The sequence below is a fragment of the Leuciscus leuciscus genome, assembly GCF_965113295.1.
Source record: "Leuciscus leuciscus genome assembly, chromosome: 23".
NCBI lineage: Eukaryota > Metazoa > Chordata > Actinopteri > Cypriniformes > Leuciscidae > Leuciscus > Leuciscus leuciscus.
Genome location: NC_138747.1, coordinates 4,651,373 through 4,676,555, shown reverse-complemented (window position 1 = coordinate 4,676,555; position 25,183 = coordinate 4,651,373). Strand labels below are relative to the sequence as shown.

The 25,183-nt window shown below is 33.9% G+C and overlaps 2 protein-coding genes across 2 annotated transcripts in view; one reads left to right on the top strand and one right to left on the bottom strand.

Annotated features, from left to right (window-relative positions):
• The window catches only part of epha8 (eph receptor A8), a 179,797-nt gene that overhangs the window by 89,969 nt on the left and 64,645 nt on the right, over positions 1–25,183 (top strand). The window contains exons 15-16 of the mRNA XM_082155779.1: positions 4,528–4,739; positions 10,896–11,195. Of these exons, the coding sequence (XP_082011905.1) occupies positions 11,108–11,195 (88 nt within the window). The 5' untranslated portion in view covers positions 4,528–4,739; positions 10,896–11,107. The remainder of the gene's footprint in view (positions 1–4,527; positions 4,740–10,895; positions 11,196–25,183) is intronic.
• LOC309488581 (uncharacterized protein) lies at positions 6,034–8,320 on the bottom strand. Its single transcript, XM_082156819.1, has 5 exons — positions 8,043–8,320; positions 7,357–7,421; positions 7,206–7,264; positions 7,019–7,122; positions 6,034–6,800 (listed from the first exon to the last, which is right to left on the bottom strand). The coding sequence occupies exons 1-5, from the start codon at positions 8,134–8,136 to the stop codon at positions 6,769–6,771; spliced, it is 354 nt and encodes a 117-aa protein (XP_082012945.1). The 5' UTR covers positions 8,137–8,320; the 3' UTR covers positions 6,034–6,768.

The following is a 25,183-nucleotide window of genomic DNA, read 5'->3' as shown; positions in this document are numbered from 1 at the left end:
TTTATATATAATACTCTATATAATATATGTATATATGTGTGTATATGTGGCTGTACTTTCTCTCTCACACACACACACACACACACACACACACACACACACACACACACACACACACACACACACACACACACACACACACACACACACACACACACACACACACACACACACACACACACACACACACACACACAGTGTATGGTCAGACTTTAGATTAGGGTCCAATTCTCACTATTAATGAACTATTAACTACTTAGGATTAAGGGATGCAGAATAAGGCATTAAGTTGTGCTTTATAAGTACTAATAAACACCCAATATCCTAATATGTATGCTAATAAGCAACTAGTTAATTGTAGGAATTGGACCATAAACTAAATATATGTGTATATATATTCTTTTTGTTTTGGTATGAAATATTGCATGTTTTTTTGAGATTAAACCTTATGTTCTGCTAAGGAAACTTCAATAGCTTTGTGAGGAAAAGGAGACACAGCTTGGGGCGTCTCCATGTTGTGGCGGTGGTGTTGACGGGAGACGTTTCAGTTTCCGCGTGATCCATCGACGTGTGATCACTTCTTCTTTCTCAGTTCTGCTCGGCTCCTTTTCACAAAAGCACACACTGTTTCTTCTCCGGAACGACTTGTCGCATGTAATTTTGAATTGTGCCTTTAATGATGTCCCATTGACAATTTCTCAGGAAACAAAGCTACACTCATTGAGACATGAAATATTCTTGATTTTAATGAGGGGTTTTGGTTATGAGCTGCGAGACATATGGTTTGCACTGATTACAAGTTCCATCTCTGAGAATACCTGTCATATATGCGTTGTTTATGTTCTGGCATTGAAACAGAACAAAATAGCTTTTTATTTTTTCCTATGTTGAACTAAAATCAGGCACAACCTGAAATAAAGATATGTGCAGATTAGTTTTTTTTTGTTAATTTTGTTTCATTAGATGCAGAATTGCTGTTGGAGAACTCGATGTTTGAAGTCAATGATTGCTCATTAAAGCATTAATAGTGCAGGATATATGCATTTATATTGAACACATTTGAATGCAGTAAACTCGAAAGCAGCTTTGATGTTAAAATATAGTTTAAGCTTCAATCATTTGATTGGTCTTGTGGCATCATCTCTGTCTGGGTTTCTCCACGTCTGCTGAAAGGCGAACAGCTGTAAAGCTCAGATGCCGGGCTGCTTTCGTCTCCTCCTGAGGATTAGTAACTAAACAGCTAAAGAAGCCTCTCGTAAGATGGGAACGCTGGTGCGTCTAAAAGCACACTGCTGAAGAAACGAAATCATTTTGTGCGTCTCTGTTAATCTGAACTCTATCTGGATATTCTAGGACTGAACACATAAAAGAATGCGTTCGAAAGCATGAAATCAATCCGTATGATTTAGTCACCCATCCTTAAAATGTTCTAGTCTCTTTTCCACACCGCAGAGTCACAATAGAATGTTCTTGGCCTTAAAATAGTCATGTATAGAGGAAGGAGCCTTACATTTTAGCACTGCAAAAATGATTGTTCCTCGTCAGGGTTGTAGCCTGGCAGGAATGTGTATATTATAATGTTGTTTGCAAATATGTTATTTTTATTTGTCAGCTATGTTTGAATGAATGTACACCTCCGTTCAAAAGATTGTGGTTTAGCCGCGTAATGGGTGGTTTTTACCGCGACCACATAACTCTTATCTTGGTCACGAGCCACTTCCTCTATTTATATTACTCAACTCCTGTAAAAGGTGCCCTGGGGAAAAGGGAAAGGGAAAAGGGAAAAAGTTACATACATTTTTTTTAAGTTAAGTAAGCAAAACTTGAAGATTTCAGGCGATACACAAGATTTATTTTAATTGCTCTAAACTTGAAATATTTGAGTTAGCTAATTCATAAACAACTTTAAATTATCATGCAATCTCAACTTAAATATTTTGAGTAGTGGAAACTTGCTAGCTTTAACCAGCTAATTCAATAAATGCTACCTTGTTAATTGGTGACAATGCTTTGATAGCATTAGCATAGCTCTTACTGAATGAGTACAGCAATTTAAACATTTAACATACACTGTTCTCAAACCAAGCTCATGCTCCACTCGTCACCATGATGGTAACCAGACAGAGAGCAGAGCAAAACAAAACTCCACTCAGGATTTCCGAGATTTAAAAAACGTGTATTTAAAAGATAATGTCAGAGGATTTTGATATTAGAGAAGAGGATATTGAGTTTTTGGCCCAGCCCTATCTGTTTGAACCGGAGTACAGCGATGACGTTCTACGTCACAACGCTTCCTACGCTACGTCCTACGTCATACGCCGGCATCCATTTCCCGTGAACGCGCGTCGACCGTTGCCGGAAGCCAGTTATTTTCATTTATAAAGTTTTAAATATGTATATTTTTACGACAAAACCGCACGGATTACCCTCAGAAGGCCTTCGTTTATCCCCCTGGAGCCGGATGGATTACTTTTGTGAAGGATGCATGCACACTTTTGGGACTTGAAGGAGGTGGACCCCATAACTTGACATTATAATCACTGAAAGATCTAAGACATTTTCTAAAATAACTGAATGTGTTCATCTGAAAAATGATTGACATATGCATCTCGAACGGCTTGAGGGTCAAGTCAAGTCAAGTTTATTTGTATAGCGCTTTTCACAATACAGATTGTATCAAAGCAGCTTCACAGTATTAAATTAAAATAATACAACAAAGTTTGTTTCAAGAGGAATTTATTGATTGATAAAATTAGATTAAATATCCCCAAAATATCCCCAACTGAGCAAGCCAAAGGCAACAGGTGAGTAAATCATGGGTTTAATATCATTTTTGGCCGAACTATCCCTTTAAACGCTACTAAATCTCCCACTTAACACTTCATTTTAGCATTTACTCTCCCTTTTCAGTGTCATGGCAAAGCATGCTGGGAAATAGAAATCCCAGCCCAGTTTCAATTAAATTTAAGTTCGTCTAAATTAAAAGAAACAAGTTCATAGAACTCACAATGAAACAATTCAACTTACTTAAAATGTATCAGTTTTGTGAACTCAAAAGAAAAAGTTCTAAATACTCATAAAAGTTATTTTGATGGAACTAATTTGTATAATTTGAGTTGGCCCTACTCAAACCAATTAATTATTTTGAGCGATTGGGTTTACAGTGAGCTATACCTGCTCATGCACTCCCACGGCCCACTCTGTTGCGACTGGTTGGCAACCTTGACTGACTTTGTAAAGGCTTCCGCTTGCTGCTTTCTCTCTCCAGAATATCTTAGACACATACATCTACAACTCTGCTAGTAGCTCAAAATGGCCCAAAATTATAATCACTAATGATGCACAATATCTCTACATTTGTGCACATGCTGCTTCTACTTGCGTCAATATTATTCCTGCGTGCATTAATTGTTACATCACTTGAGTCAATGCTTGCGTCAATGCTTTTCCTGTTTGCGTCAATGGCATTAGCAATACACACATTTTTTATTGTACATTTGATCAGTTTTCTACTTTTCTAGACATTTAACTCCTAACTGTCTTAATTTTTTAGCAGTTACACACAACAATGCTCCTGTTCACCCACACACATAATGCAACATACGTCATCTTTACAGGATGTGTGCACAGTATACGTTTTTGTCACCTTCTGAAAACTTCATGGCCTCTAGAGATTTTCCAAGATCTGTAATTTTCTGCTTTTTAATATATATTTTCTTATAATTTAGAAGAGAACACTCCATTTCTCCTGACACGGTCTGTAAGATTTTTTAAAATGTTTTTGAAAGAAGTCTCTTATGCTCATCAAGCCTGCATTTATTTGATAAAAAATACAGTAAAAACAGAAATATTGTGAAATATTATTACAATTTAAAATAACTGTTTCCTATTCAAATATTTGTAATTTATTTGTGTGATCAAAGCTGAATTTTCAGCATCATTACTCCAGCCTTCAGTGTCACATGATCCTTCAGAAATCATGATGATTTGCTGCTCAAGAACCTTATTATTATCTTTTATCTTAACTATTATCATTACCTATTATTATCAATGTTGAAAACAATTGTGCTGCTTAATATCTTTTTGGAAACATTTTTTTTTTCAGGATTCTTTGAGAAAGTTTTAAAGAACTGCATTTATTTGAAATACAAATAATTTCTAACAGTGTAAAAGTCTTTACTGTCACTTTTGATGAATTTAATGCATCCTTGCTAAATAAAAGGATTCATTTCTTTTTGACCCCAAACTTTTGAACAGTAGATATGGAGAAACATGCTTTCCACATACATATTATATCAAACACCATCTTGACTCATGAATATTAATTACATGACGTGGCGTTCATCCAATAGTCAGACTTGATTTGCAGAAAGGCAGATGCTGCTAAATAACTAGTCATAAGTATGAGCAATAATAATGATTGCATTAGCATTCTAACAACATACTGTATGAGATCTCATTTGGCCTGAAGTTATAAACAGAGGCTCATAGACTCATCCAAATGTCTTGGCCCTCTTGCACGTATAGGCATGTTGCTCACAGGGGGACTGAACAGCACTAGCTGTGACCCAGCACAACATCTTCCCTGTATTCTCAGCCTGAGCAGGAAAGACATTGGCAGGCAAGACGCAGACCCTCGCTTTGGCTCCCAATCCCCCAAGTGTCTCTTCTTCCTTTCATCTTCTGTCTGTTTCTCCCGCCCAGCTGCAGAGCCAGAGATGGAGCAAGACTGCTTTATGGTAACACTACTTTATGTTCTACAAACATTTGTACATATTATAATGTGTATTATTAAACAAATTGTTCTAATTCTGATTAGAAGAGCTGTGATGTAAATCTCCTTATTGTATTTTTCCATTCATTTTTCCCATAGGGATTTTTTTTTTGTTTTTTTTTGAAGAGTTATAAGATATATATGCACCAATCCAACCAGTTATGAGGTGAATCATAACATTAGAAACTTTAGAACTTTAGAAAAAGTTTTGGAAAATCGGACAAAACGACAAAGGTAGGCCTACAGGACCGTGTACTTAATGGGAAAGAACTACAATCCCATGAAGCATTGCTAACAGCATAATCAAATTGAAAACAATGGAAAAATCTAAAACTACTCATTTACAAATGTTGGTTGTATTTATATAAAAACAACCTATTTTAAGTTTATTGTAAAATATGCAGAAATATATAGAAACATTTTAAGTATTTTGAGGGCGTAGAGATGATTACCTCATTCGCAGTGCATCATGGGAGTGGGCGGAGCTAAAGAGATATTTTGGCGCATGTTGCTTTTTCGACTGATTGGTGTAATTTTCTATATAGCATCATGGGTAATGTAGTTTTTCACCAGGAATTCCACTGTTAAACATGATCATTTAAAAAAACAAGCTTAACATCATTGTGGACATTTGGTCTGTCTTTAAAGGTTTATACGTTATCGTTAAAAATCTATTTCCCTATGGAGAAAATGAATGGAGTTTTTACTTCCGGAACCCGACTGTTGCACTCTATTACAGGACTCTATGGAATACTTGATTCTGATTCGTCAATCGCAGCATTGTGTGGTAAAATATTTTTGCATAATGACTATTGTCCCAGGCTCTAGATTTCCAAGTTTTATGTCTCTCAAATGACTCCCTTTCTATTTGCGTGCTAAATTTTTTTTAACTACACTGTTAGACTTTTCAAGGGTTTTTTACAGTAACTTACTGGCAACACTGTTGCCAGTAAGTTACTGTAATTAAGAGTTACAGTACCAAACCGTATTTCAGTTTTGTGTAATACAGTGCATTACTGTAAAAACGAAGCTAATCAGTACAGTGCATTACTGTAAAAACTAAGCTAATCAGTACACTACTGTAATTATTTTTATTTGTACTAAATATAAATTAGATTTGATAATTTTGATATATGATTAATTTTATTTTTATCCTACATAAGTACTACTTTCATACAAACCAATTAGACAAAGTTATCACAAAATACCATTTTTTTATTTAAAACATTTCATATATATCACAAAATAAACATGCCAATGCTGGAAATGATGTGTGAAATTTTTACACATTAATGGGTAAGTTTAGAGACAACATTTTTTGTGTTAATTTTAACTCATTCATTGTGTTAATGATTTTAACAAAGTAAATATGTCAGAGAGGTTAGCACAAAGATGTGTAAACGTGTTAAATTAACACATTATGTGCTGTCCTTCACTGCAAACATTTTTGAAAACATACATAAAATCATAAACAAAACATTAGCATTTGACTAAATGAATGTAGAGTCATTGGTTGTTTAGCTTATACAAGTATTATAATGAAATATCAACCATTACATTCATAAAACTGCAGAATATAAATACATTAAGCATTCAAAAAGGAAATGTCCAAAACAGGACAAAACACAGTTCTTTTCACAATACAAGATACATAACCCCACCTTAAAAATAATTTCACTTATTTCCAAAAATGTGTTGGATTCATGTACACTGGTGGCCAAAAGAAGTATTTAAGTGGCGTAATGTTTTTGAAAGAAGTCTCTTTGATGCTCAAGAAACATTTATTATTATTATCAATGTCTGACTGTCTACTCCATCTTTTCTACAGCATAGGAGTAAAAGTCATCAAAATAATCTTTAAAAAGCCAACACAATGTTTTTGTCCACCTTTGTGAATAAATGAACTTCTCCAAAGATTGGTTCCTGTTCAGAACTTGATTGACAACATCAGAGTGTTCCCTGGTCTGCATGCGTGCCCACAAACACAAATGTACTCAGTCCTTCAGAGGAGATCCCGGTTCCAAAACTATATGAGAGAGAGAGAGAGAGAGAGAGAGAGAGAGAGAGAGAGAGAGAGAGAGAGAGAGAATATTAGTGTCACATTATTTTTAACCTCCTTTTTTGTTAATTTTTATTATTATTTTCACAAAAACTTAAGAATATATATTTGTAAACAGCTTTTGTCAATAAATAGCATACAAAAGAACTAAATTAAATTATGCCAGATTAAATTTTAATACTTACAAATCCTAAATTCTGTCCAAAAATGCTGAGATGCATAGAAAGAAGTTGAACGACTGAAATAGATGATTTTAGCCCATTTCAGCTTGTCTGCAGTGAAGGAGTACCTGTTTGAGACAAATACACAGTAAGATACATGCAAGAAATCACTGTGTGATGATCGTTCTCCTTCCTACAGTAGTTAACCCACCTGTGCGCTGATATTAGGACCTTCCTAGTCAGGTGGAACTGCAATGGTAGAGTCGCTGGCTAATAAAATATAAAAATAATGCAAAAATATAAACTTAAGTTGTTTAGAATGCTAGATTTGGTCTTAGTGAGAGTTTTACTGCAGTGCTTACCTGGATACATTTAATCTGGTGAGACTGAACAAAGACAATGGTCCATCTTCTGATTGGTTCATTTGCTGTGTAATAAAGTTAGACATAATGCAAAGGTCACTTATTTGATATAAAGTTAGCCAATTTTATAGAGATTTTATAAGATATTGTTAGCTACCTAGTCTGCACCAGTGGCTCAAAAGCAATTTTCACATAGTGTATGCTAATCATTTCAGCAAACTTATCTCAAAATATATCACAAATGGGCTGGCCTACCTCTGGAATCTTGCTAAGTCACTGGCGCGAATTGGCGCTTTGTTGCAGTTGCCTTTAAACACAAAAATGGAAGTAAATATTAAATTCCATAAAAAAAAAAAACTATAATATGGTATAGTTTGCAAACTAATGCTAAAACTATAAAGGTTCTCATCAGTAGGCCAACATTAAGATATAAACAGAATTTCACATTAGTTTATTCACATTTATTGTTAATGTAAACGCGTTGCTCGTTGGCATATTTTAACTCGACAATTCAATAATCTAACAAAGTGTGTAAAATGAAACGTTAGCTCAGTTTACCATGGTAAAGTTCGTTACCGCCATGTTGACGACGAGTAACGTTAGGCTAACGTTAACGTTATAACATACGTTAAACTGGGCACAATCCTGTCAACATACACAGAATGTTTTTTTGTTGTTTTTTTTACCTTGCTTGCTGATCTCTCTCTCTCGGTGAAGTGAATTCCGTCTCTTCCCCGGGCCAGACACGAACGTCGCGATCCAACAAAAGACAGACCCCATTACCTACACTGGATGTCTGTCTGACGCGACACGACAAATCCCAGACAGTGTAGTGATGCGCCGCGGCCGTTATATTTCAGACGTAGTCCGATACGAGTCCAAGCGCTCGCACTAGTTCTTACAAGGGATAAACAGGTTTGCATTTAAAGGTCCGGTCGCTTCAATGTGTCCAATATAGACAGCCTCTGGCTATTATAGCGTTGTAGACACGTGGTGTAAGGCAAAAATTAGGAAATAAAAAGCACGGTGGAATGGTGCCAGCCAGAGAGGCAGTTACGTCAAATACAGTAGTATACAGCAAATTTAAAAAATACAGTAAGTCTCTGTATGTGGTGTTAGACGTCACAGAAAATTCCCATGATGCAATTGGAATCACAGTTATTTACTGTAAAGAGAAATAGCAGTATAATACTGGGGGATTTAAAGTAAATAACTGTAGAAATTACAGAAAAGTCTAACAGTGTATTAAGTATTTGTTCATATTTTTTCATTTATTTGGTTTGTAGTTGTGTTATTATTGAGTTAAAGTACAGTCAACTTTATCTAAAAAAGCTGCACAAATGGCCAGCAAGTCACATTTATTTATATATCGCATATACAATGCAGATTGTTTCAAAGCAGCTTCATATTAATAAACAGAAAAATAAGTCAATGTTGCAAAGTTAATCGATTGAAACAAGTTCAATTTAGCTGGAAGCAACTCTGCTAATATAAACATTTTTAATTCAAGATACATTTACTTGAGAAGCAACATTTACTTAAAATGTAGCAAAGTAAACAAGAAAGCAAAAAAAAAAAAAAGTCAAATCTTGTGATAATTTTTCTTGCCCCACTGACAAATATTTTTTCTTGTTTTGAGCAAAAACTCACTTAATTTTGATGAACACAAAACTTAATATCATAAGTCATTTTGCTTCTAAAGTAAATGTATATTGATTAAAGAATGTTAAGATATTGTTAATAGAAAACAAGACAAAAATACTTTTTTGCAATGCAATTGTGTCAGTAATCAGCTCAAGTCTGTTCAATATTAATGCAATTCAGTTTATTAAAAGTGTCGATGTTGCAAAGTTAGTGTCATTTTTCAGTCTTTTAAACTCCAGTCAGGATGACCAAATTATAATGCAGATTATTTATGTAGGCTATATTTCAACACTTATAAATGTCATGAAACCATGAGTTGTTAATTACTCTATGAAAGTTAAACTGTTACCAAATTAATATAAAAGCCGTTCACATTGAAAAACAATCAAACTTTTGACGGAGTGTTTACATTCGAGAAAATTGGCTATATGTTTAAATATACAGCAAATCTGGCATAATGTAGAAAAAGATCTTTTAAATGACAAAAAAAATTGTGTATTTCAGCAGAAATCTGAAATTGGTTATGCAAAATGCGTTGATGCTGATTAGGCGAGTGACAGTAGCAGAAAAGCAGATGTTTTTTATGGTTATGTTGAATCAATGTCAGGAAAGCAAGTAAAGACTCCAGTTTGGAGGTTGGAAGTCTATAACCGAGTCAGATATTGCCATGAGAAACGCTCTGAGAAGAGCCGATATGCAGACATCGTTTTATCTGCGCCTGAAGCACTTAATCAGAAAATCCATCAGACGATGGCGACTGAGGTGGCCTCTTGTTCATAAATAATAACACACTGATCTGAAATTGAATGTCCTGCTTTTTTATCTGCTAAAATGAGGAAGAAAGGATATTTGATAAACATATTTGATGCACAGCATCTTCTGCTCGGGAACATTGGAGATTTACAGTACTATCATTCAGTAATTCAGTATTGTTGAGCATTAAAGTTACAAAAAGTGAAGCATTTCAGGAATATAAGGTAGACATTATGAAAGATCCAGATATTAAAAATAGTTAGTTGAATAGTATATATAGTATAGTATATGTAGTAGTTGAATTTGATTCTAACATTTGATATATTTAATAAGATTAGATTGAATGCTGTATTCTTGTAGTGGGTGTAATTTAATTATTTGACATTATTTGCTGCATTATGTTTACCTTTTAGAAAAAAATAGCTTATAAATTTAATTATAACAGTTTATGCTGTCATGATAAATCTCAGTATTAATGTCACATTATCACTTAAAAACAATTTTCATTTTGAAGCCTTACATTTCCAAAAATGAAAACTAAAACTAAATTTCACATGTTCCAGAAATAATAGGGTTAGGATATGTTTATTCACAATTCAATTGTATTTTTTATTTTTATTTTATTTAAAATTTGCATTCATTTATGGATACTTTTATCGACTATAAAATGTTTTGTTCTTTGAAACAATGTTTCATGTGGTAACACTTCATTTAAGAGTAACTGTTTTTATTCAAGTCATAAATATAATCTAATTTGACATATGACTGAATAAACTCGTCTTAATAAGGCTACATGAATAAATACACACACACACACACACACACACACACACACACACACACACACACACACACACACACACACACACACACACACACACACACACACACAAACAAATTCCAGGAAATTTGAGGGTCATTATGTTTAATTTAATTACCTTAAACATAACCTATTTTCTGTAAACAGAAATCTTTTTCTGTATTTAAATCTGATATCAATCAAAAAACAAAAACAAAAAAAAATCAATAAATATATGCATAGGATTGTAGCCGCAGATGATAAATGGGAGGTGTGCTGGATGTAAAGATAGGGATGTGCATATTCCAAACCCTGCATTCTGATTGGCTGCTGTGTGTGACAGGCAGTGCTGGACACGCCCCCGCGCTGCGCCTGGTGATGTTGCATGTGCCCGAGTGCAGGCAGTTCTGAAAGCAGTTCCTGATAGAAGCCACTGCTCCGATTCTACACTGGCAGAGAACGAGAGAGGGAGTGAGCGAGGGAGAGGGGAGAGCGAGCGAGAGAGAGGGAGAGAGAGAGAGATTTCTCCCCGTGCGCCGGGTCCACATTTGCACGATGGCATCAGATCCAGGGCTGCTGCCCCTCTTAGTGTGGACTATATCAATGCAGGTCCTGGGCTCCAGAGGAACCTCTAATAATGAAGGTAAGTGTGTGTGTGTGTGTCATACTGATGGGGACTTATGTTGTCTTGCTTTCAGATGTCAGAGTGATGCAAATAGGGAGACCGGGGCTAGTTGTCACAGCGTCTGTATCAGTAACTATAGGAATTAGACTTTAAAGTTAATCTAATGTGTTTTATCAATTCCTATATCATTACATTGTACTTTTCTCTGTTTTTCCTACTTTTCACTGCTCTATAATAAAGTGTCCTTGAGTTGGTAGAAAGGCACTTGATAAAATAAACATTATTATTATTATTATTATTATTTTGTTACAGCTGTTAGATGACCACAATAAAACAAGAGTGATGAACATTAAGAGAAAAATCTGACATAATTCAAAATTTTGGTTCAAAAATGTTCTCAGGAGTGTGTTTTTCATAAATACCTAGTCTCTATAAGTTGTTTAAATGTGGTAATTTTATACAGTGCAATTTATGATTGCCAGAAAGGTAAAAAGGTTACCTTTCCTAGTTTTGCATAATTTGATTCTGCCTGGAAAGCATATAATAGGCTGTTTAAAGGCTGGTTTTCATTGTGACAACATGCCCCACTATCACCAAAAGTCAATGTGTGTATTTTTTTTTTTTTTTTGGCCAATAATGGTGTTGGCAAAAAATATTGACTTTCAAAAATAAACCTTATCTGGAGTTAAAAGCCCTGGTTATGCCCTGGAGTTAAAAGTGTGACAACTAGCCCCGGTCTCCCCTTGATGATACTTGGCCGTTAAATGCATCAGTACAAATGACAGGAAAACTTTTATTGAGAGTGACGTGTGTGTGTGTGTGTGTGTGTGTGTGTGTGTGTGTGTGTGTGTGTGTGTGTGTGTGTGTGTGATTAAAAACGATGCTTTTGGAAAGTGCACGTATATCACGAAGTAAGTGTGTGTGTTTGTGTGTGTGTGGGCTGATCGGTTACTGTGAAAGAGGGAACACACACTGCCTGTTCGGATCTGTCATTGTGATTGGACTGATCCCGCCACTTTTCCGGAGTTCTGCCGGGCTCATCGGTGCGATAACACACAGCGAGAGCATCTCTGAATCTTTTTAGTGTTTCTGATATAAATCTGCCATTATATCACGGACTACATGACTATATCATGCTGTAAATCCTATATTTCAGAGCATCAGATTGGCAAAAGAGCACTGTTGGGGTGATAAGGGTCGTTTCTCATCAGATCTAACATCAGATCGTCACTGAGTCGTTCTCTTACACACACACACACACACTGTGTTGTCTTGTAGAGTCCTGTGTGCTCTGTCAGGATATGTGGTTATTCCCTCGCATAACTCGCTCTTCAAAATTAAAAATCATGCATTTGTGTTATTTGTCTAGATCAGAGGTTATCAGCCTCACTCATAGGCCCTCACCAGACTTTTGCTTCTCTGTTATTAACTCTCAGTAATACTAATAAAAACAGTAATACATACTTTTTAGTACGTTTGGACAGACACCGAAACATCCACTATCAATGTACTGACAGCATTTTTATTTAATTTCTTTATATAACTACATTTACAAATTTAATTAATCAAATTTTTGTATAAAATATAATATATTATAAATTAAAATATATGGCAAATATATGATAAATTATATTTTATTCTATTCTATTTTTATATTCTATTGATTTTCTTTACATGTTTACATATTTATTTAATTTAATATAAAATATAATGTTATAAATTAAAATGTATTACAAATATATTATAATTCATCCTATGAATTCTATTCTATTCTAGTCTATTGATTTTCTGTACAAACATACATTTACATATATTTTATAATAAATTAGATCAATTTAATATGTACTGTAGTAAATTAAAATATATTACAAAATATTATAAAGTCATGAATTCTATTCTATTCTATTGATTGTCTTTACATATTTACTAATCAAATTTATTCTAAAATATGTTATAGAATTAAAACATATAACAAATATATTATAAATTCATTTTATGAATTTTACTCTATAGATTTTCTTTACAATCATACATTTACATATTAAATTTATCTAATTTCTTATAAAATATAATGTTATAAATTAAAATGTATTACCAATATATTATAATTCATCCTATGAATTATATTCTATTCTAGTCTATTGATTTTCTGTACAAACATACATTTACATATATTTTATAATAAATTTGATAAATTGAATATGTAGTAAATTAAAATTAAAATGATAAAGTCATGAATTCTATTCTATTCTATTGATTGTCTTTACATATTTACTAATCAAATTAATCAAATTTATTCTAAAATATGTTATAGAATTAAAATGTATAACAAATATATTATAAATTCATTTTATGAATTTTACTCTATAGATTTTCTTTACAATCATACATTTACATATTAAATTACTCTAATTTCTTATAAAATATAATGTCATAAATAAAAATATATTACAGATATATTATAAATCCATCCTATTAATTCTATTCTGTTCTATACTATTCTATTCTCTTGATTTTTCTATGAACCTCAAAGGTTCTAATTCATAAACACTTGCACATCTCTAAATTAGTTCGATTAATATATAAAGTGTCTTAATTTCTGTCAGATATTGTGCATTATGAGCATTAAGGAGATCTTGTTGATCATTTTTACATACGGGCCATCATTATTGAGAACCCGTGCTGTAGAATCTTGATCTCTGTGTTGATGCTGTGTGGACGTGAAGCGGTTGTGACCTCATGACCTCACTCAGCCTGTGTGTGTGTGTGTGTGTGTGTGTGTGTACGTCATCTCAGGCTCAGGGTTTGCGTGTGGCCGAGGCTGCAGCTCGACACGCATGTCCCGCTCAGACACACTAAGTGAACACACGGTTTGCGTGATATTTCTGCCTCTCTAGTCACTGTCACAAACGGTTCAATACAGCATGAAGCTCGCTGAGGTGAGAGAGAGAGAGAGAGAGAGAGAGAAAAACACTCTAGATGACAGTTGTGCTGCCAAACAAGGGAATCCGGGGCTAGTTGTCACGCATAAGTTGTGACAATAGCTCAATCTCAGACGATTTCAGTCAGAAGTCCAATGCATAAATGCTTGTTTTTTGCTTTCCAGTGCAGCATCATATTCTTGCCAAATCTTTTTATTGAACAAGTTCCAAATATTTAATAGCTTTTTTTTTATTTTATTTTTTTTATATTTGTCTGTTACAGAAACTGACTTTCAGTAATAAACCTTCCCTGAAAAATATTCACTGGAGTAAAAAGTGTGACAACTAGCCCCGGTCTGCAGTATATAAACAAATACACCTTTTGGCTTTCAATTTCGCCTTTAATTTAACGGCAGACGCTTTCAAAAACATCTCAGTAGAAATTTGTTCTGAACGAGTTGCAGTGACAAAAGAAAACAAGGCACCTATTTTTTGAGCTTTCAATCGACGAGACGCATGTTTGAAATTCAAAATAACTCAGTTCTTTAACGCTACGCTGTTCAGTGCATTACTGCTGATGCATTCGCTATTTTGTTGAATTGTTCCATTAACCTGCACAAAAGTCTTTTGAAAATCCTTGTTGAAAAGAATTTCTACCTGCCCTATAAAGTACTTCAGTGTGAGCGTGATTAAGCTCGGGTTTGTATTGCATTGCATAAAACATCCAAGAGATTTTCCTCCAGTGATGATTGTGTTGTGCATATTCTCGTGTAAAAAGATGAATCGTGTTGCCAGAGACGCTAAAACTCAATGTTTTTTTAGTTTTTTTTTGGTCATGATTAAAAAGGCATTCGAAAATGTTGACATCAAGTGCACTTACAGAGAGAGAAAGAAGTGTTTATGATGTTTATGAGCACTATAGTAATTGTAAGAAAAATTGTTCTTTGTTTTTTTTATCATCAGAAATGCAGTCAGACATACTGTACTCAAATATAATGGGTAATGGATCATTTTGTGAACGCATTGTGAAGTGTGACTGACCACATGAGTTTCTTTGGTCTTTGGTTTTCTTTATGTAATGTTATTTTGTTTTATTTATTTATTTATTTTTGTCTATTTTTTTAGATTGAGAGATATCCAGTTAATTTCAAACCCAAATTGCTTATGGCTAGAAGACGAGTGTAAGGACAAAAAAATATTAAGAGACAAAAAAGTTTTGATCACACTTTACAATAACGTTTCATTTGTTAACATTAGTGAACTACATTCATTAAGAATGAACAATGCTACAGCATTTCATGTTCATTTCTACATTTACTTCATTATTGAGAACAAATGTTGTACAGTATCTGTTAACATTAAGCACTGTAAACTAACATGCACTATTTTATTAACTAACATTTACAAAGGTTAACAAATGCTGTAAAATATATTGCTCATTAGCTTATGTTAGTTAATGCATTAATTAATGTTAATAAATTATTTATTTATTTTAGTGCCTTACACTGTGATTTTTTTTTTTTTTGTACATTTATTTATTTAATTATTTATTTGATTATTTTTATTTATTTATTTATTTATTTATTATTATTATTAATTTTTTTTTAGATTGGCCCTTAATCCAGAACATCATTAGAATATTTATCAGTGGATGTGTGGAATTTATATGAGAAACTAAATGAATTTTAGTCAGTTTCTCAAAGACCCTTTGCATGGTGAAATGAATGAAATCTTGTTTGAAGAGTGATTTTTTTCCCCTGTACGTGATTGGCACCTTTCTGATGAGAAAAGATTAGCATGAGTGTGTTTTTTTTTTTAATGAGATATTAATGTTCTGTTCTGCTCTGATGATTTTACAGCACACTCAAGGTTTGAACACGAATCTTTTGGGCTTTGTGTGAGGGAACCTCAAGCTCCGTGTCTGAACCTCTTTAGTAGAAGAAGCCTCTGGTAAAGGCGTTCCTCATAGACAAGCTCTTACTCTTATACAATCACATTATTACTTCACTGATCCATGATGTAGTCATCTTAATGCTCTATAAAGTGAGTGTTCAACAGCAGAAATTCATATTTTCCGATCTTACATAATTAAGTCAAAATCATAGTTCAGTGAGGTTCTGAGTTAAATTACGTTGTTTATTTATTGTTTATACATTTATACATTTTGTTTTTTATGAATTAATAACAGTCGATGTATTAAATGTGTTTTTAAGTTTGCAAGAAATGCAGAAATTTGTTGATTTTGTGCTTTTACAAACAGCAAAAACCGCAATGTTATTTTAATACAATCGAGTAACTGTTATAGTTTTTAATTAATATTTTGAATCATTTTTTAATTTTTATATTTTCTGTTTTTATTTTCATTTTAGTTAAAGTTTTTTTTCATTTCTATTTGTTTTAATAGTTTATCTTATTATATATGTCTATATAGTTTTTATTAACTTTTATTTCATTTTTAGTTATTTTTGTAACATCAAGGTAAACTAAAATTAAAATGAGAAAAGTTTAAATAAAATAACTTAAAGTTTTTTTATATCTCATCTCAAGTATCAATTTTTTATTTTTTTTATTATTATTAAGTTTCAGTTTTAATACAACAACCCTGCTGTATATTTAGCATGATAGATTTAAGTGAGACCTCTTAAAGTGCAACGAACTGAATGCTTTTCAACATTCAGCAGAACATTCTTCTTGATTTTTCTTTTTTTTGCGTACGTGTGCAGTTCGCGATCAAGATTCTAGACACTTGCGCTTCTGCATGTAGGTTACATCAAAGCTTCAATGGCTTTAAAAGCGGGAAGAAAAGTGAGTGCTGAAGTGTGACAGTGGGGGAAAAAAAAATCCCAAAGCAAAGCCTTATCTTCCCAGGGAGAAAACAATGATTCCCGAACAGGACTGTCAAATCCCTTTCCTCTGTTTATATCCGCGCGGGAGGCCGAGGAAAGAGATGGCAGTCCTGCTCTGTAATTGGGGTCTCAGCATCACAGGGTTCATGCACAATTTCAGGAGGGTTACGCACAATGTCCCCCGACTTGTCCTGCTGTTTTGAGGCCTTGCGCCACCTTTCTCCTGCAGGACATTTGCTCTGATCTGTTTCGCACTATTTTACTCGGCGTCTCGTGTTGATAAAGTGACAGGAATGCAGTGTGTGAGATGCATTATGATTTCTTACATGTGGAGGAAGAGCAGAGCTGAATCCTGCATGAGGAAACCTCTCTGTGTCTGGGGAATCTGGTATTGATTGCGGTCCGCTTGTGACTTTGATAAGTGTGGATCCGGCGATGGGGAGAGACACTAGGCTGTAGTGCTTTAGCATCTGGGATGATAACACATAAGGTTGTGGGTTCAGATCCCAGAGGAGAAGAAGAGGGACACTGAGATCCCATAGCTTTACACTGCATTCAGTCGTCTTACTCAGTAGGACAGTCTTGGGTTTTGTGCTATCTGTTAAAATATATGCACTAGCATTCAAAAGTTTAAGGGTTAGTCCTTTTTATTTATTTTTTTGTTCTGCATGGACACAATAAATTGATCAAAAGTGACTGTAAAGACATTTATAATGTTGCAGAAGATTTCTATTTTATTCATTTGAACTTTCTTTTAATCAAATAATCCTGATTTTCCACAAAAATATTAAGCAGCATAACTGGTTTCAACATCAATAATAATCAGAAATGTTTCTTGAGTAGCAAATCAGCATATTAGAATGATTTCTGAAGGATCATGTGACACTGAAGACTGGAGTAATGATGCTGAAAATTCAGCTTTGCATCACAGGAATAAATTACATTTTTAAATATATTCAAATAGAAAACAGATATTTTAAATTATAATAATATTTAAAAAATTTAAATACATTTTAAAATAAATATTTTAACATTTAAATATTTGAATACTGACCCTGAACTTTTTAACAGTAGTGTACAGTAAACATCCTCGAAGCAAAAAGACAGATATTATTGCTGAAGCTCAAACTTTATGCGTAACACGAGAATGAACCTCATTGGTTCTTTCTGAAGCTGAAACGTGCTGCGTAACACGAGAATGAATCTCATTGGTTCACACACGTCAAGCGAATCTGCTTGAGTTTACGTTTACCACAACTGATGTGTGCGTTGATGAAAAAGCCTAAAGTCAGTCTGTTCATCATATACAGTGATGTAACCACAATGTTGCCCGTGCGGCATCAGACGATATATATATATATATATACCTGTACATGATCTTTATCAGACTACACAGTTGACTGTCTGTCTAGTGAACGTGTGTTATGAGGATATCCAAATCAATACAGGCAGTTTGAGTTCGTGTTTAGTAGCGGCTAGGGCTTCAGACCGATGCCTGTCGAGGCGACTCACTTGGGTTAAGAACGGAGACTCGATTCACAGAAATAGTATGCGTTATTCGGTCTTGTTAAATGCATTCTACATTTCTGTTTCTGACTCTATAATGAAATGATGTGTCAGTCCATTCAATTTGCTCTAGTGCCAGCCTGAACGAGGCCAACAGACCTGATGCATGACGCTTAAAAAAGAGCCACTTGATGCTGTTTTTCAGGACGAAGGGAAGGAGATAGAGAGAGAGAGAGGGAGAGAGGGTGAGAGAGTGAGGACGAAAGGAGATAGATGGCATTCGGGCATGGTGGAAAATGGAGTGGCCCACAGCAGACATAAACGAATGCCTGTGTTGAAGTCTATGGCCGTGCTTGAGGGGTTTGTGTCCCGCTGAGCCGAAGCTCCTGTGTGTGTGTGCTTGTGCCACTCATTCCTCCTGTGTGTGTGCTTGTGCCACTCATTCCTCACCAGCGCAGACGCTTACGAACAACACCGATCAGGTGAAGGAACTAATCTGGTTTAAGATAATTGGATTAGATTTAGTCCAATAAATATTTTTAAACCGATAGTCACCATTAATCGTGCTAGACCAGGATTAAAGGGATTGTTAGAAGATATTTTATAGAATGTTTGTAACCAGACAGGTGACTTGAGCCATGGACTACCATCATTTTTTTTTTTTTTTACTATGGAAGTCAATGGCTCCTGTCAACTGTTTGGTGACCAACGTTCTTTAAAATATCTTATTTTGTGTGTAACAGAAGAAAGAAACTCACACAGGTTTGAAACAACTTGAGGGTGAGTAAATAATGACAGAATTTTCATTTTAGGTGAACTATCCCTTTAAGATTTATCTAAAAAGACACCTTTTAAAAGTGTTTTTGCCAGAATCTTTGTTTTTTTGCCAGAATTATTCAGAATCTCAATAAATTCATGCTTTTTACGACTTTTCTTAATTATTCAAAAATTAAGAATGTATTTTATACATACAATGACATACAATAAAGTTATAAAAACAGTAGTGTATAGATTGTATTTATATCATGGATATTTATGTATTTATGGATATTTATTTTTAATGAATGTATTATATTAATTGTAAGAAATTAATTCTTACAAATAGTCTAAAAAAGAAGAAATTCTTGAAAAACAAAACAAAAAAAAAGCAGTTAGGATAGTTTTATATATTATTATTATTATTATAATAATTATAAATGTAAACTTATATATATATATATATACTGTATATATATATATATACTGTATATATATATATATATATATATATATATATATATATATACTGTGTATATATATATATACTGTATATATATGATACTTTTATAAGTTAATTATTATAAGGGTCTACATAAACACACACACACTCAAAAGGAAAACATCATCAAACTATTCTGAAATAATGGTGAACAGAGAATATTAAGTTACTTTTTACTTGTTTGCTACACATTATAGTCCTTAATTCAAAAAGTATTTAATAATTATATAAAATCAATATAAATACAAATATTTTACCTCTAAGATCTCATTTTTAAAAGAAACGTGTCTTCTTTTTTCATAATTTTCGATGTCCTTTTTTTGTCACTGGCCTGTTTATAAAAATGATCAGATTCATAAACTAAGATTTGAGTTTATATACAGATTTATTGCGACATCAAGTCATATTCAGTATTTTGTGGGGGGGCTCTTCAAGTGCTTTCTTGTGTCTGAGATTGAATTTGGGAATATTTTGAGTCTAGAAGATTCTTCTGTGTTCCAGCTCGCTCTGCGTCACGAGTCACGACGCAAAACAATGTGATACAGCGCTCTCGAAACTCTGTCTGATCCTCAGTGATGGATTTCTCCCTCTCTTTTCATGCTGGAAATGTATTTTAAACCTCATAATCTGCACATAAATCAAAGGTTTAACCTAATTCGGCGATGGGGTGAACGTGGTGGAAGTCTACAGTGAGATCTCCGCGACCAAACACGCTCGCCGCAATATTGATGCTTCGCGCTCGCACATTCATCACATTAAAATGTGACGAATAAATTCATCATTTAAAGCCAGCGCGGATGCTATAGAAGGTAGAAAAATTAATAAAGATTATTTGAAAGAGAGAAGAGCAGCAAACGGAGCTCATTCTGAGGAAAAAGATTTATTTAATATCTCTTTCACCCCGTTGCATCACCGTACAACAAGTTTTTTTTTTTAAGTCTGCGGCCCAGATTATTGGAGAAAAGATCTAGCTTGTGAACTAAAGGTTTAATAGAGGTGTGAGCGAGGCTTGATATTTCTCATACGTTAAATAATTACCAGAAAAAACTTGTTTACAACTCTTTCCCGAGGCCTTTAAACCTGTGGAAAATCAAGTTATAGTTTGGTGATGAAAGAAATAATCTCTTTTTCCAAGCGTTGAGTTTTGACATCATTTGTGTGTGTGTGTGTGTGTGTGTCATTTATTTTTAGACTTTTTATTGAGAAACGTAACCATGCCAGTGTCATATCAGCGGCGACGTGGCTTTGAAATGAATTGGCCATTTTCAGTCGAGCGTGTCTTGTCATTTCACGGGGTACGGCTGAAATTGCTGCCGTTCTATCAGCGAGAGATCGTTTAGTATCTATATTGTACTGGACTTATTTCCATTAAATGCTATCAGAGTGTATAGATTCACCTCAGTGCTTCCATTGAATGGCAGCCCGACACTAAAGCCTTTTATATGGATTAAAATATGTCTATCTATGACTGTCAAAAAAAGACTTATCGTTGTTCATCTGAGAAAGACTTATCCTGACTGTTATATGGGAAATCGTGCATTGCTTTAAGGGATTTACTGATTTAGTCAAATGATTTTGTCTGACATGCTGAATGTGAACACAAATCGGGCTTATGTTTGTCAAGCCAAGGAAACTGAAGGAATTTAATAAAGTGAATTTGTAAGCGATGTAGATTTCCTTCAGAGACGGCGCGGGCCTCCCGAAGAGCATAAAGATGATCTTTCTGTGACTTTGAAGAGTATCTTTTAGAAACAGACGGACACTATCAGAGAGTTTGATGGGCCGGAATCAGTTCAGGAAGAGTGTAAAGGCCCGTTCACACACAGGACCATAATAATGTATTTCTAAAAATCGTTCCAAATATAAAAGAAAAGCAAGAGTCCACATCACAACTGTAACGATAACGGCACAGAGAAACAATATCGTTGAAATCACTTTCAGATATTTTTTTTTTCCAGCTGATGAATGATGAAAACAGCATTTAAAGCGGCAGGCGACAAAACAGCAGCGCTTATAATTAACATAACATTATCGTGCATTAATATAGTTATCCTTATTGTTATCATTCTTGCTGTGAACAGGCCTTAAGACACACGAATGCTCAAATTACTTGAGGAGTGACCTGCTAATATTATATTCATTTTGGTTTAAAGTACGCATTAACCAAAATTATGTGTAATGCAAGTGTCATTTTTATCATCTCATTGATCAATTTTGTCATTTTATTACATTTTTTATTTTGACCTAACATACTTTATAAGTATATTAAAGTGTTTCTCAATTGACACAGCTTTTAATTTAACATTTCATTTAAATAATGCTACTTTCTAAATAAGGGAGTGTGTTCAATAGTGTATTCGTTTTTTCTGAGGTATCACTGTAATGAAATTTCATTGGTATATAGACTTCAGAAATCTTTGTATTATGATAAATTATCACTAGTTGTGTGGTTCAGAATAATGTAGAAGAAGTTTTATTTATATATCGCCTTTCCATAGCTCAAGGTCGCTTTACAATGTAGATTACAATACATTTACACACCCACACACACATTACAATCACATAAGGACACATATAGTCACATTATCCAAAATACATGTTAAATAGATCTGTTTTTAGCTGAGTCTTGAACCACAGATGACGTGTAAAGGGTAGTGAACTCCATAATTTAGGAGCATTAACACTAAATGACCTTCCACATAGAGAACCGGAAACGAGGGATGGACAATAAACCAAGTTCAGCTGATCTAAGGGAACGGGCAGGGCTTGTTTTAAGTTAGTTTTTAATGTTTAATGACTTGATTTTATCCATTGTGAATTGATTGGATCATGAAAAGTACTAGAATTTAACAGATTTTGGAATTTTTCTCGAATTGTACATTGAGACTGTCAAAGGTCAGAACCGTTTAAATCCTTTTGAATTCTAGTGAACATTAAATCCTTGGTCATTACTGCTACTGACTAACTAAAGCAATACTGTATGTTCCACATATAGTGGTCTTGCTGTGCTTTCCCCTCATCCAAAAATAGCTTTGCAGGTCTTTTCGTTCCTCCAGCAAACAAGTGAGCGAACTCTCCCCGAGGGCCGTCCGGCTTTGACGTGTCCACTCGTGTCCTCCAGGGACAGACGGAGGCTTGTGTTCATGTATCTTCAGGTCTCCGCTCACCTCAGACTGAGAAGAACACGAAGCGTTGGCGTAAACCGATCCGTCAGACAGACAGTCGACTGAAATAATTGAAGTGTGAGCCGGTGGAGGAGAACAGACAGACGTGTGGCGTACAGCGGGGGGATTCATCTCCATTTCTGAACGCCATCAACAATTCATTACAGTTCACTGAAGTCGTCCTCATCTAACAGCGGCCGGATATTGGACGCGATCTAATGACCGTTTCCTACAAGCGTGATGTGTTTTCAGTGGAGGGCCTCTCCGGAGCCTTGAGGAGAGATCATGAAATGAGTCCTCAAGGATTTCTCCGCTTCACTATAATGATAAACAGAATGTTGTTTTAAACGTGGTGTCGCTCGAAGACTCCCCGCAGAAGCTCTCCGTCGAGCGCGAGGGTGTTTAGACGTCCTGCCTTTGTTGTTTTCCTTGTGAAGTGTTGAAAGGATGTGTCATTTCAAACAGAGAGAGATGGCCGGTTTTCCGCCTGAGAAACAAAAGCACTGGCACATAGTCGCTGTGTGAAATCCGAAGTCAACTTAATTATAATGGAGAAAACAATATTTGTCAGATCAGCTCCCCGGTTAGGAGTCCTAACGTGAAATTTGCCTTAATCAGTTGCAGTATACTGAGAGGATAGAGAACCAGGCAGCTGGAAACAGTCAGCTTCTTTATCTTCAGTTTCAGAATGTTTAGGCTAATGCAAATACTTGATAATGCTTTTAGATAACGGACAAACTCTGTTTATATTTGTATCTGTTTGTCTTTTTGTTCATATTTTTTTATTTTTTTATTTCCTACAGCAAGGTTTTATTAATTGAGATAAAAAAAAGTTTATTTTTTATTTTTTACTTGGCTAATAAAAGGTTGAGTAATATTTATTTAGTTGAAGTTTCCTTTGCAATACATTTCATTCAAACAATATAATATTGAATTAAGTATATGCTTTACTTAAAAATACCTAAGTAATTAATACAATAGATATTGTGTAAGACAGCATATCTACATATCAGATAATAAGCATCGCAGAGACCTCAATACTTGGTAGACAATACACAATGAAGGTTTTTGTGTTTGAATGCGTCATTTTGAGTAGAAAATGAACTCAAAATGTCACAAAATGGCACGTTACTAATCCTAACAACAAAAGCAATGATGAAACAGTGTAAATACAGTTTGAAAACAGTGAAAAATCAACCACCTCACCAGTATCAGAAAAGTTGGTAACACTTTATAATAACTGCACGCTATTAATCATTAGTTAAGCATTAGTAAACAGTTAATTCATCATTTATAAAGCATTAATAGACATTAACAAGCAGTTTATAAATACAGTTATAAATGCAGTATTCTTAATTTATAAGCATATCTATAATGTGTTTAATAATTGTGTTTTCATACTTAATTAATGATCAATTTATCATTTCTAAATGAAGTATTTCATTATTTAAAAACCGGTTATTTAGGAGTTGTCAGTGGTTCATAAGATCACTTAGAAAGTGTAAGTAAATTATTAATAAACTGTTTAAATACATATTATTATTCAGACATATAGTAATAGTTACTTAATGTGTTAATAAATGGTTTATTAACATGTATTTCTACTGTAATTCAGGGTTAATTCGGGTAGTTATAAAGCATTTAGTAGTGGTCAGTTCACTATGTTTGTGAGCTCATCTAAAGTGAGGACTAGTTATGCTTTGTAAAGCGTTTATAAAGAAGATTTAAAGGCTGTTAATATTTTTATGTTCTGTATCGCTGTGTTGTATTTGTTTACTTTTTCTGTTTAGAAGAAAACTGAGTCTTTAAATCTCCTTTGTAAATGCTTTACAAAGCATAACTAGTCCTCACTTTAGATTAGCTCACAAACATAGTTAACTGACCACTACTAAATGCTTTATAACTACCTGAATCTACTACATTTACTTACACTTTCTAAGTGATCTTATTAGCCACTGACAACTCCTAAATAACCGGTTTGTAAATAATGCAATACTTCATTTAAAAGTGATCATTAATAAATTAAGAAAATAAAATTTTTAAACACATTATAGACATGCTTATAAATCAAGAATACAGCATTTATAACTGTATTTATAAACTGCTTATTAATGTATATTAATGCTTTATAAATGATGAATTAACTGTTTACTAATGCTTAACTAATGATTAATGGCGTGCAGTTATTATAAAGTGTTACCGAAAAGTTGAGTAATTTTACTTAATTTTATAACGTTGATATTTACGCTTTCATTTCTACATGCTTGAATTGAGTACTAATATAATTTACTTAGTTTTTTTTAACTCTTGC